Source organism: Eschrichtius robustus, chromosome 15 (genome assembly GCF_028021215.1).
Source record: "Eschrichtius robustus isolate mEscRob2 chromosome 15, mEscRob2.pri, whole genome shotgun sequence".
Taxonomy (NCBI): Eukaryota; Metazoa; Chordata; class Mammalia; order Artiodactyla; family Eschrichtiidae; genus Eschrichtius; species Eschrichtius robustus.
Window position 1 is genome coordinate 84,388,734 of NC_090838.1, and position 13,743 is coordinate 84,402,476.

The following is a 13,743-nucleotide window of genomic DNA, read 5'->3' on the forward strand; positions in this document are numbered from 1 at the left end:
TTATGAGTGGTTTTTATTTCTTTCTTTATAAAGTACTCCTTTTATAAAATAATTCTTTTAAAATTTTTCAATATTTTAACTGAGAGGGAAGCATTTAGGAAACAGTCAAATAAGGATATAGAAACCAGTTTATGGTACTGTAGATGTAACAGCTGGACTCACTAGGAAAAAACTTATTTTGCATGTGTACCCAGTAAAGCAGAAACAGTAGTGTACTGTTCAGCACTGTTTGAGTACTTATAGTAGAGAACAGATTTCTTAGAGAAGAAAAGAACTAGTAAGGAAGTCAAACTTGGCTGAATGGTCGAGTGCAGTTTAAGAATAAATCAGTTATTAAAGGAGTCATGGACCTTTTACCTGTGGCTGATGAATTTAATGGTTTAGTCAGCACAAATCTTCAACATTTAGTTGCATGTGTGTGAAATCAAAACTCGTAACGTTCTCATCTTTAATATATTTTAAAGGAATTGATGCCCAAAGTAAATTTATTAAAAATTGAGGGTTAATTACGTAATATATTAATAGATTTTTGTGCCTTAATTGCCTTGATTTCTCTTTATCTTTAGGAATTGCAAGAAGTCACTTCATAAACAACAGTCTTGTAAAAGTCCATTGTTCTATACCTGATCATTTCTGTTCTGTCTTTAAGGTCTTTTTGGTTCATCACGGGTACAATATGTTGTAGATCATGCAATGAAAATTGTTTTTCTCAACACTGATCCCTCCGTTGTAATGACCTATGACACCGTTCAAGGTTTGCATTCTGTGTGGGCTCTCCGGAGAGTCAAAACAGAGGTAAGGGTAAAGGCAGATCACTTCTTAATAGAAAAGGATAGTTAATACTAAAAACTTTGCGGATTTTTAGAAGAATCACTTGTGAAATAGGTTGAGTGCCTTAGGTAAAAAGATATATCTTTAATAACTGGCCACTACCCTGCATTCTCACAAGGAAATTGCCCTTTTAATCTAATTATTTTCTGCCCCCTCCCCCTTTTCATTTTGACTTAAGGAAGAGAATGTTGTTTTAAAGTTCTCTGAACAGGGGGGCACCCCACAGAACGTGGCCACCAGCAGCTCGCTCACAGCACACCTCAGAAGCCTCTCCAAGGGAGACTCCCCCGTGGCTTCCCCCTTCCAGAACTACTCCTCCATCCACAGCCAGAGTCGCTCAACCTCCTCGCCCAGCCTACACTCCCGCTCACCTTCCATTTCCAACATGGCAGCTCTCAGGTGGGAATTAAGTGTGGAAGCATTTCCTTGTTTTAAACAAGACATCCCAAGAAAAAGATACTTTCTTTTAAAACTTTCTCTTGTGATTTGAAGGATTTAAAATTTCTGTTGACAGCTCCTGAGTATCTTTTAGAGAAAACAGCATTATTCCAGTTGTGCTATTTTTACTAAGACTTCCGGGCCTCCTGGGTCACTTTTTCACTGAGTCATACTTAGAAGCTGCCGGTGCTTGTTGTAAGAGTGCCGCATTTTTACCACTAAGTGGCAGCAGTTTGGTGAATATTAATTACAGAAATTTTTTGGTGCTGTTTTCTTTTGTCTAAATTTGCATTAGCTTTTCTTTTGTTTTTGTTAATATCTGTCTGTCTGGTGCAATAGGGACATAGTTTTGTTGGTGTGTATATGTTTGAATGTATAGGAACATAGTTTAAACTTTTTTGAATGATATTGATACAAATAATTGATTTTCTGAGGCAGAAAATGAACTGATTTTCAGTTAAAAAAAAGAATTCTAATAGGAATTCTAAATCTTTAGATCTTTAGAATCTTTAGAATAAAGCATGTTGACAAACCGTTTAAGTAGCTACTCCTTTTTAAAAAAATTGTATTTCTGACTGGGTTTATGTTATGAATACTCTCCGTACATAGAATTTGGAAAGCTTTATTAGAAAGTGTGTTATATCCGCCTGCGTTATTAATTGTGGTGCACTCTTTTCTCTTTATTTTGCAGTCGTGCTCATTCTCCAGCCTTAGGAGTGCACTCTTTTTCAGGGGTGCAAAGGTTCAACCTTTCAAGCCATAATCAATCTCCGAAGAGACACAGTATTTCTCATTCTCCAAATAGTAATTCTAACGGCTCCTTTCTTGCACCAGAAACAGAGCCAATTGTTCCTGAACTTTGTATGGACCATTTATGGACAGAAACGATTACTAATATAAGGTTTGGAGTATATATTTTTATATTCAAAGAAAAATGTTGCTAAAAGTTTTAGAAAATACTTGGTATTTTGTGTAAAGCTTCCTTTGAGTATAAGCAGTTATTAATATTTCTAAAATACATAGAGATATGTATTAAAGGCTACCTCAGTTTCAGTAGAGGATGTTAGTGATATTAAGGTGATCATAAAAATATTTTGTCATTTGCTATTTCTTCCTTAGCTTAGTAATCTCTCAGATTTGAGGTGTTTGATGTTTTAGGGAGAGACAACTAATTTCTGTAGATTAGGAAACTTGGGAATTTATAGCATTTTTCTTAAGTTTTGTCTTTATGTTAGTTGAGTATCAGGTGTTTTTCTGGGAAACACAACTCAGACCTCTGTTCCATGTGACCTTCCTCCTTTAATGTTCTCTTTAATCATTCACTCAGTCAATGCCAGTGTGTGTGCTAGTGGCTGTGGTTTATCAGCAAATAAGTTGCTGTCCCTGTCCTCAGAAAGAGACAGCTGGAGGATGGTGGCACTGCTCATCTGCTGGTAGCGCTTTGGAAGGATGACTAGGTATTTCCTGGGTGGGTAAGTGGGGCAGTACACAGTAGTTAGAGGGGATCAGAAGAAAAGTTCAGAAGTGTCAATGTGTGGTTTGTTCAGGGAATTAAAAATACTCTCAATTTGTTTGTGCAGGAGGAGGGGAAAGGGCTGCAAAAGAGGAGGTGGAGAGAGATGGCCCTTTGGGCTGTTCTGTTTGATGAGAGCTGTAAGAAGGTGCTTTATATGTGGGTCATAAACTCAGGGGAAGAGCAGTCACTTATCAGTGGTGATTGAGGCAAGACAGGTGGATTGGAGTTTACGGAGTGTGTAGAGGTTGGGTTCCTGGAGGGCCTGTGGATGAGCTTGCAGTTGCAGGGGTTCTGGTAACCCTCTGGAATCACAGATAGTAATCATGGGTATGCGTGGTGTATAGGCCTTTTCTTTAGGAGAGGGTAACATTCATTAGATTCTCAGAGTCTGTGACCTCCGAATAATTAAAACCAGGCTGTGTAGAATCAGAAGAGGGCTAGTGACTAAAGTCTTGGAAACTTAAGATTTGGCGGGGGTGAAAAGAGATAAAGCTGCTGCAGAGAGACAGAGCAAGAGAGGTCAGGTGGGGGAAGCAGCAGGACATGTCATGGAATACAAGAAAAGTGGCTTTTGAGAAGAAGGTGCCAATGTTGCCAGGTGCTGGTGAAGTGTGGCACCTTTAGGTGAGCTCAGAGAGGCAATACCTGGATGGCAAGGTCACTGGTGACCTTGGCCAGAGCACCTGGGGGTGGGGGTCTAGGGTGGAGTGGAATGGGGTGGAAAAAGTAAATGGGGACCGAGGAGGTGAACGTAGATATACAGACTGTCCAAGGAGTTTGCCTTTGAATGGGAATGAGGATACAAAACTAGCTGAGGGTGTCTCAGGGTCAAGGGAGAGTTTTGTTTTTCCTGAACTATGTTAGAGACAATTAGTCTTCATTTTTGCCCTTAAATACCTAAGTGTGTTTCTCTAAAAAGTAAGGGCATTTGCTTACCTAACCATGCTACCATTTTTACATCCAGCCAAATTACCAGTAAGTCCTTTATATAATCTAATATTTAGTCCATCTTTGTATTTAAAGACTCATTTTAATATGAGAGAGTAGGCTATGAAAAGACTATATACCCAGAGCAGGGAAAGCACTGAAAATACAGCTGGCTCTACAGCCTTAAGCTATCCACATCCGAGTAGAAAGACAAGCGCATGTTCTTAGGCTGGCAAGTCAGGGATAGGCAGTTGGAGGAAAGGAAAGATGTGAGTACAGTGTTGAAGTATGTTCTATTTTTATATATATAAAATAAAAATTCCTTATAAAATAAAAATTTTATATATAGAATAAAAATTCCCTGTATTTAAAAATCATTTGTCTTTAAATACCATATTGCTAAGCTGGATATATTGCAGATCCTTATTGTATAGAGTTACAAAGAAATTTTTGAGAATAGAGAATTTTTGAGTATGGGTTAAAAAAAAAGGGCTGAAGTGGAGCCTAATCTGAGAGAGAGTGGGGATAGATTGGAGAGGTCATGTTATAAAATGTCTGACCCCTTAGACCCTGTAAGAGGTCTAAGATCTCTTCAAGTTTGCATTACTTTAGCAGTAGGCAGCTTGCATAATGTGGAATTAAAAAGTCTGTGGGTAATGATTACATTTATTGTAATTTTTCCCCAAAAAAGCTGTGTAGTGGACTCAGAGTCAAAGAGCTGAAAGGAATCTTAGAGATCATGAAGTTCACTTCTTAGAAGTGCTTTTGTGTCTTCAAGGTTATTGCTTGGCCCAAGTAGTATTTCCTGTAGAATATTTTCAAAGACTTTTAGTAATCACTGCGGTAGATTTTTAAGTGAGTGCCAACAGTTTATTAATAAATCTATTACAGGGAGAAAAATTCACAGGCCTCAAAAGTCTTTATTACATCTGACCTATGTGGGCAAAAGTTCTTGTGCTTTTTAGTAGAGTCCCAGCTCCAGTTACGGTAAGTGCGTTTATGTATCTCACTGATTTGGTATAAATAAACTTAGGACTATTTTTTCTTTTCCTTTTTCTCTCTCTCTCTCTTTTTTTTTTTTGGCTTAAGTAGCTTTATTGAAATGATTTACATACCATAAAATTAACATGTTTTAAGTGTATAGTTTAATGATTTTTAGTAAATTTACAGTTATGCAGCATCACCATGATCCAGCTTTAAAAATTTCTATCACTTTAAAAACATCTCTTGTGCTTGACTTGCATTCAGTCTCTGTTCCCATTCCCAACCTCAGGCAACCAGTATATAGGCTTTCTGCCTCTGCAGATTTGCCTTTTCTGGATATGTTATGTAAATAGAATCATACAATATATAGTTTTTTTGTGTCCACCTTCTTTCACTTAGCATGATTCTTAGGGCCTACCATGTTGTAACATGTATAAATATTTTATTCCTCTTGCTGTGTAGTATTGTATAAATATACCACATTTTGTTTATCTAGTCATTAGTTGATGGGCATTTGGTTTGTTTCCACTTTTTTGACTGTTGTGAATTATGGCACTATGTACATTGGAGTCAAAGCCTTTGTGTGGACATACATGATTTCATGTAGATAGATAGGTAGATAACTAGGAGTGGATCAAATGATAAATTCATTATAAACTTTTAAAGACATTGCTAAATTTGTCTTCCAAATAAGCTGTACCATCTTACATTCCCACCAGTAATGTTTGACTGTTCCAATTTCTTCATCCTTGACAAGATTTTTTTTTTAATTTTTGAATTTTATTTATTTTTTTATACAGCAGGTTATTATTAGTCATCAGTTTTATACACATCAGTGTATACATGTCAATCCCATTCACCCAGTTCATCACAACACCACCCCCACCCCCCTGCGGCTTTCCCCCCTTGGTGTCCATACGTTTGTTCTCTACATCTGTGTCTCAACTTCTGCCCTGCAAACCGGTTCATCTGTACCATTTTTCTAGGTTCCACATACATGCGTTAATATACGATATTTGTTTTTCTCTTTCTGACTTACTTCACTCTGTATGACAGTCTCTAGATCCATCCCTGTCTCAACAAATGACCCAATTTCGTTACTTTTTATGGCTGAGTAATATTCCATTGTATATATGTACCATGACTTCTTTATTCATTCGTCTGTCGATGGGCATTTAGGTTGCTTCCATGACCTGGCTATTGTAAATAGTGCTGCAATGAACATTGGGGTGCATGTGTCTTTTTGAATTATAGTTTTCTCTGGGTATATGCCCAGTAGTGGGATTGCTGGATCATATGGTAATTCTGTTTTTAGTTTTTTAAGGAACCTCCATACTGTTCTCCATAGTGGCTGTATCAATTTCCATTCCCACCAACAGTGCAAGAGGGTTCCCTTTTCTCCACACCCTCTCCAGCATTTGTTGTTTGTAGATTTTCTGATGATGCCCATTCTAAGTGGTGTGAGGTGTTACCTCATTGTAGTTTTGATTTGCATTTCTCTAGTAATTAGTGATGTTGAGCAGCTTTTCATGTGCTTCTTGGCCATCTGTATGTCTTCTTTGCAGAAATGTCTATTTAGGTCTTCTGCCCATTTTTGGATTGGGTTGTTTGTTTTTTTGATATTGAGCTGCATGAGCTGTTTATATATTTTGGAGATTAATCCTTTGTCTGTTGATTTGTTTGCAGATATTTTCTCGCATTCTGAGGGTTGTGTTTTTTGTCTTGTTTATGGTTTCCTTTGCTGTGCAAAAGCTTTGACGTTTCATTAGGTCCCATTTGTTTATTTTTGTTTTTATTTCCATTACTCTAGGAGGTGGATCAAAAAAGATCTTGCTGTGGTTTATGTCAGAGTGATCTTCCTATGTTTTCCTCTAAGAGTTTTATAGTGTCCGGTCTTACATTTAGGTCTTGAATCCATTTTGAGTTTATTTTTGTGTATGGTGTTAGGGAGTGTTCTAATTTCATTCTTTTACATGTAGCTGTCCACTTTTCCCAGCACCACTTATTGAAGAGACTGTCTTTTCTCCATTGTATATCCTTGCCGCCTTTGTCATAGATTAGTTGACCATAGGTGTGTGGGTTTATCTCTGGGCTTTCTATTCCTGTTCCATGATCTATATTTCTGTTTTTGTGCCAGTACCATATTGTCTTGATTACTGTAGCTTTGTCATATAGTCTGAAGTCAGGGAGTCTGATTCCTCCAGCTCTGTTTTTTTTCCCTCAAGACTGCTTTGGCTATTTGGGGTCTTTTGTGTCTCCATACAAATTTTAAGATTTTTTTTTTCTAGTTCCATAAAAAATGCCATTGGTAATTTGATAGGGATTGCATTGAATCTGTAGATTGCTTTAGGTAGTATAGTCATTTTCACACTATTGTTTCTTCCCATCCAAGAACATGGTATATCTCTCCATCTGTTGGTATCATCTTTAATTTCTTTGATCAGTGTCTTATAGTTTTCTGCATACAGGTCTTTTGTCTCCCTAGGTAGGTTTATTCCTAGGTATTTTATTGTTTTTGTTGCAGTGGTAAATGGGAGTGTTTCCTTACTTTCTCTTTCAGATTTTTCATCATTAGTGTATAGGAATGCAAGAGATTTCTGTGCATTAATTTTGTATCCTGCAACTTTACCAAATTCATTGATTAGCTCTAGTAGTTTTCTGGTGGCATTTTTAGGATTCTCTATGTATAGTGTCATGTCATCTGCAAACAGTGACAGTTTTACTTCTTCTTTTCCAATTTGGATTCCTTTTATTTGTTTTTCTTCTCTGATTGCCGTGGCTAGGACTTCCAAAACTATGTTGAATAATAGTGGTGAGAGTGGACATCCTTGTCTCGTTCCTGATCTTAGAGGAAATGCTTTCAGTTTTTCACCATTGAGAATGATGTTTGCTGTGGGTTTGTCGTATATGGCCTTTATTATGTTGAGGTAGGTTCCCTCTGTGCCCACTTTCTGGAGAGTTTTTATCATAAATGGGTGTTGAATTTTGTCAAAAGCTTTTTCTGCATCTATTGAGATGATCATATGGTTTTTATTCTTCAATTTGTTAATATAGTGTATCACATTGATTGATTTGCGTATATTGAAGAATCCTTGCATCCCTGGGATAAATCCCACTTGATCGTGGTGTATGATCCTTTTAATGTGTTGTTGGATTCTGTTTGCTAGTATTTTGTTGAGGATTTTTGCATCTATATTCATCAGTGATATTGGTCTGTAATTTTCTTTTTTTGTAGTGTCTTTGTCTGGTTTTGGTATCAGGGTGATGGTGGCCTCATAGAATGAGTTTGGGAGTGTTCCTTCCTCTGCAATTTTTTGGAAGATTTTGAGAAGGATGTGTGTTAGCTCTTCTCTAAGTGTTTGATAGAATCACCTGTGAAGCCATCTGGTCCTGGACTTTTGTTTGTTGGAAGATTTTTAATCACAGTTTCAATTTCATTACTTGTGATTGGCCTGTTCATATGTTCTATTTCTTCCTGGTTCAGTCTTGGAAGGTTATACCTTTCTAAGAATTTGTCCATTTCTTCCAGGTTGTCCATTTTATTGGCACAGAGTTGCTTGTAGTAGTCTCTTAGGATGCTTTGTGTTTCTGTGGTGTCTGTTGTAACTTCTCCTTTTTCATTTCTAATTTTATTGATTTGAGTCCTCTCCCTCTTTTTCTTGATAAGTCTGGCTTATGGATTTTCAACTTTGTTTATCTTCTCAAAGATCCAGCTTTTAGTTTTATTGATCTCTGCTATTGTTTTCTTTGTTTCTATTTCATTTATTTCTGCTCTGATCTTTATGATTTCTTTCCTTCTGCTAACTTTGGGTTTTGTTTGTTCTTCTTTCTCTAGTTCCTTTAGGTGTAAGGTTAGATTGTTTATTTGAGATTTTTCTTGTTTCTTGAGGTAGGCTTGTATAGCTAATAAACTTCCCTCTTAGAACTGCTTTTGCTGCATCCCATAGGTTTTGGATCGTAGTGTTTTCATTGTCATTTGTCTCTAGTTATTTTTTTATTTCCTCTTTGATTTCTTCAGTGATCTCTTGGTTATTTAGTAACGTATTGTTTAGCCTCCATGTGTTTGTGTTTTTTACGTTTTTTTTTCCCTGTAATTCATTTCTAATCTCATAGCGTTGTGGTCAGAAAAGATGCTTGATATGATTTCAGTTTTCTTAAATTTACTGAAGCTTGATTTGTGACCCAAGATGTGATCTATCCTGGAGAATGTTCCGTGCGTACTTGAGAAGAAAGTGTAATCTGCTGTTTTTGGATGGAATGTCCTATAAATATCAATTAAATCTATCAGGTCTATTGTGTCATTTAAAACTTCTGTTTCCTTATTTATTTTCATTTTGGATGATCTGTCCATTGCTGTAAGTGAGGTGTTAAAGTCCCCTACTATTATTGTGTTACTGTTGATTTCCTCTTTTATAGCTGTCAGCATTTGCCTTATGTATCAAGGTGCTCCTATGTTGGGTGCATATATATTTATAATTGTTATTTCTTCTTCTTGGATTGATCCCTTGATCATTATGTAGTGTCCTTCCTTGTCTCTTGTAACAGTCTTTATTTTAAAGTCTGTTTTATCTGCTATGAGTATTGCTACTCCAGCTTTCTTTTTATTTCCATTTGCATGGAATATCTTTTTCCATCCCCTCACTTTCAGTCTGTATGTGTCTCTAGGTCTGAAGTGGGTCTCTTGTAGACAGCATATATATGGGTCTTGTTTTTGTATCCATTCAGCCAGTCTGTGTCTTTTGGTTGGAACATTTAATCCATTCACGTTTAAGGTAATTATCGATATGTATGTTCCTATGACCATTTTCTTAATTGTTTTGGGTTTGTTTTTGTAGGTCCTTTTCTTCTCTTGTGTTTCCCACTTAGAGAAGTTCCTTTAGCATTTGTTGTAGAGCTGGTTTGGTGGTGCTGAATTCTCTTAGCTTTTGCTTGTCTGTAAAGCTTTTGATTTCTCCGTCGAATCTGAATGAGATCCTTGCTGGATCCTTTTGAAATTGGCTTTTTACAGTTAGTATAATACCCTTGAGATCAGTAGAGGTTGTTGCATATATCAATAGTGTATTTCTTTTTTAATTTGAATATTTAGATGTGTAAAGTTTCAAGAGAGTAATGATAAAACCCAGCTCATCTTTGGCTCCGTCACCAACATACAGGCAAAGGATGCAGCTCCAGTGGAGGTAAATGCAGGCACATTTCTTGAGAAGTTGAAAATCATTGTGCTTTATAATTTGCACAGATTGGAAAATAAAATTTTTGCCTTTTTTTTTTTTTTTTTTTTTTTTTTTTTTAGAAGATAGACACTATGCTGGTCCTGGAAGGCAGTGGAAACCTGGTGCTGTACACAGGAGTGGTTCGGGTAAGTAATAAATAGCATTTCATGCTTTTAGTAGGACTACTTCCTTAATTATTATTTTTTAATGTTACTTTAGTTTGATATTTAAAATTTGTTACCTCCTGTCTATAGAATTTGGCAGAAGATTCTTGTAAGAGTTGACAATGAAGTCTTCAATTTAGTTTGGGCCTTATTTGGAGGTCTAGGACCCAGTGTCATTAGATGGATTGGCACTATGAAAACAGGGCAGTTGGGGAAACTTTAATGAATATAGATAATTTTTAAAAAAAGAAAAAAGTTAATTGAAGTTTTATAAAGAATATAGTTTTGAAATTGATTTGTGGGTAGCTTTCTTAAGTCTCAAAATTTTAGTAAAGTTTCATTGTATTAAATGTATAATATATATGTTGTCTGTGTCTTTTTAAACAGTTGTGAACTTTACATATGGAATAATGTAAATTTTACAAATTTAAATTATGAAATTTAAATACACATAGTTTGAAGGATAATGAAGTGAACATTCATATAACCACTACCCAGGTTAAGAAATAGGATGTTGCCATATATTTACAGTCTCTTGGATTTTCTTTCCTCATTGTATCCTCATCCCCCAGAGATCCTTACTTGGAATAAATCAGTCCCTTGTTTTTATTACTAGTTTTTGCAGTTATGTATGTATCACTGATGAGTAAATTGTTTAGTTTTCCTTGTTTTTGAATTTTCATATAAAGAAAACATACCACATACTCTTCTCTGACTTATTTTGCTCAACATTATATTATTTTTAGATTTATTTGTGTTGACGTGTAGCTGTTGTTGACTCACGCACTGTTACCTAGTTTTCCATTGTATGATTATACGAGAACTTTACCAGCCACTCGGGTTGTTTTGCTGTTTCCTCTAATAAACAATGCTTAAAAAGTTTTTAAAAAATATATATCTCCTAGCCTTTAGAATATATGCATATTCAACTTAGCCGCATGGTGACACATTGTTTTCCAAAGTGTAGGTTGCATCAAGGAGAGCTCTCGAAGTTTCTTTACAATCTTGCTAACCCAAAGTACTGTTAGCTTTTTGTTTTTGTTTTTCCCAGATTGGTGCCTCATTACAGCCAGGTGATAATGGAAGTCCAGGCTTCCACTTGGCCTTTGCTCACAGGGCCGAGGGGTGGGGTGCAGTATTTTCCTATCGTGTTTGTCTGGAGTAGGTTGGTCATTGTCTAAAAGTTTTCTAGCTATTCCTTTCCTGATTGGGTCTTTTTTCCTGTCTGCTCCCGTAATGAGATTGTGGTCTGCCTCAACTTCCACATTACCTAGAGGGCAGTTTGAGAACCGAATGGTGTTACAGATCATTGTTCTCAGATCTTTTACTGTGTCATTGTTGGTCAGTTTCACACATGGGTCACTCATTGTTGGTCAGTTTCACAAAAACTTTATATATACTAGTTCTCCTGTCATTTTTGTTTTTTAATCCTAAGGATTTTATTTGGGCAACTTCTGTAATTTTATTAGCTTTCAGGTAGTATATTGACATAAATATGTATATTGTCAAAATTCCACTTTAGTTCTGAGTATCTCCTTTTAGTCTTATCAAGAGTTTTCAGCCTGTGTGGGTGTGAATTTCTGTTGTGTTTTTCCTGAGAACCCTGTGGGTAGCTAAAAGGAAGGAGTGGTTAGCATGGATTGTTGGCTCATTCTTTTAAGGTCAATGTAGAGTTGATGTAAATTTTTTTTGAGGAAGAGGTATTTGAAAGTTTATGACAGAAGACAGATTGTGAGCTAGAGAGTACGGTTTGAATTAGGTTGGATTTAATTTCTTGAGTATCACTTCAGCCTAAATTTTTTGGCTCCCAAGAAGTAATTGATGTCTTTCTCTCTGCCAGGAAAATACTTAACAAGATTGATGCTTATAGCCTCTGAAAGCTTAGTGTCTCTGCTGCCTTTACCACCAATGAGGTAGAAAAATGCATAGTATACGTGAATTTTGTATAGTGTCTTGACTATATTAACATTCCGCCTGTTTCCTGCCCCCAGAAAAGTCCTTAGTTATGAAAAGAAGGAGTCAGACTAAGAATTTATGCCAAGATATTCGTAGTTGGTAGGTAGAGTTTGATACATTATTAAAATTTTAATTCTCTTTGTTTTTTAGTTGTGTTTGGTGATCATAGACTTTGAAATATCTAAAGAAATATATCCTTACATGCCTTAACGTTTCATTTAAGAACATGATACAGTAGGGAATTCCCTGGTGGTCCAGTAGTTAGGACTCTGAGCTTCCACTGCAGGGTTCAATCCCTGGTCGGGGAACTAAGATCCTATAAGCCGTGTGGCGTGTCCAAAACAACAACAACAACAACAAAAACATTAAAGCTAATTTTTTTCCACAATTTTTTATTGCTTAAAGGTGGGAAAGGTTTTTATTCCTGGGCTGCCAGCTCCCTCCCTGACAATGTCGAACACGATGCCTCGGCCCAGCACCCCGCTTGACAGCGTTAGTACTCCCAACCCTCTGAGTAAGCTGCTTGGATCCCTGGATGAGGTAAGACAGGGAGTAGGTGTTGTCAAAAATTAATAGTGTTTTAAAGAAGTTTGGTCAAATATTAGTTCTTTCCATGGTTAACTTTTTTCTGTTTTAACGGTGACAGAATTGGAAGTTTGGCTAATGCTTGTAGAATGTGTATATTTTCAAACACAAATGATTCAGTAAACATACATTGACTTCCCTTCTGATGTGTAAGGTACTTTTTGAAGGTGCTGCAGTGAGGAAAGTGATGCATTCTTTTTCATCTAGGGATCTCACAATTTACTTGGGTGGAACAGATGTACTGTCTGTTTTAAGAGATTATAATTTAAGATAGGTAGACTATTAAGACTTAAGAGGAACAGAGAGTACCATAGGAGATTCACTGATAGGAAGATACATTCTGATGGGATGATGTGGTGGAATCAAAGGCTCCTCTTCCAGAGACGTGTCTACCTTGGTTTGGACCTGGAGGGTAAGTAGGATGTCTGTAGATGGAAGGGGGCTTTGGGGTAAGCGGAATTGCATGGGTGTGCGCGTGGAGGCAGGACAGTGCAGAGCATTTTAACACATAGTTGTATCTCCATCTCCCAGCATACAAGTGAAGACTCAGCAAGTCTGTGGAATGAATGAATGCTTATAAAAGTACACGTAGTCCCTTGGGTGAGGCAGGGCAGGGGGTGGGATAATAATAACCTGTTTTCTAGTGTTATCTATGTACTAGACACTGTTCTGAGTGTTTTATATGTATTAACTCATTTAATCCCTTAAAACAACTTTATTAGGAAAATATTAATCCTTGTTTTACAAATGGGCACATAGAGAGGTACAAGGAGGTTCCTTGTTTTACAAATGGGCACATAGAGAGGTACAAGGAGGTTACTGGTCTAACAACATACAGCTAATAAGTGGTAGAGCTAGGATTTACACTGTCTTCCTAACATGCTCTTGAAAAAGAAAGGATGAAAAGGTTTTTATTCCGAATGCAGTCTCCAGGGCATTATAGGTTTTTGAGCATGGAGTTAAGAATGTTAGGGTTTGTGTTTTAGATAGGTTTATCTTGGGATTGCAGATAGACCAATTAGATTCCAAGTGCTGTAAGACTCTGGGGCCACCTCCTTCCGATTCCTTTCTTCCTCTCCTGATCTTGGTCCGTCAAGTCCAGGTAGTCTCCACAGCTTTGTAGTGCTGTCCA

The 13,743-nt window shown here is 36.8% G+C and overlaps 1 protein-coding gene across 5 annotated transcripts in view; it reads left to right on the forward strand.

The window, feature by feature from the left end:
* The window catches only part of ANAPC1 (anaphase promoting complex subunit 1), a 99,137-nt gene that overhangs the window by 9,217 nt on the left and 76,177 nt on the right, over nt 1-13,743 (forward strand). For 4 of the 5 annotated variants that reach the window (XM_068564315.1, XM_068564316.1, XM_068564314.1 and 1 more), the window contains exons 8-14: nt 650-795; nt 1,010-1,230; nt 1,961-2,170; nt 4,604-4,699; nt 9,783-9,873; nt 9,987-10,052; nt 12,432-12,566. In XM_068564315.1, coding sequence (XP_068420416.1) covers nt 650-795; nt 1,010-1,230; nt 1,961-2,170; nt 4,604-4,699; nt 9,783-9,873; nt 9,987-10,052; nt 12,432-12,566 — 965 coding nt within the window. The remainder of the gene's footprint in view (nt 1-649; nt 796-1,009; nt 1,231-1,960; nt 2,171-4,603; nt 4,700-9,782; nt 9,874-9,986; nt 10,053-12,431; nt 12,567-13,743) is intronic. The other variant, XM_068564317.1, reaches the window with a different exon arrangement.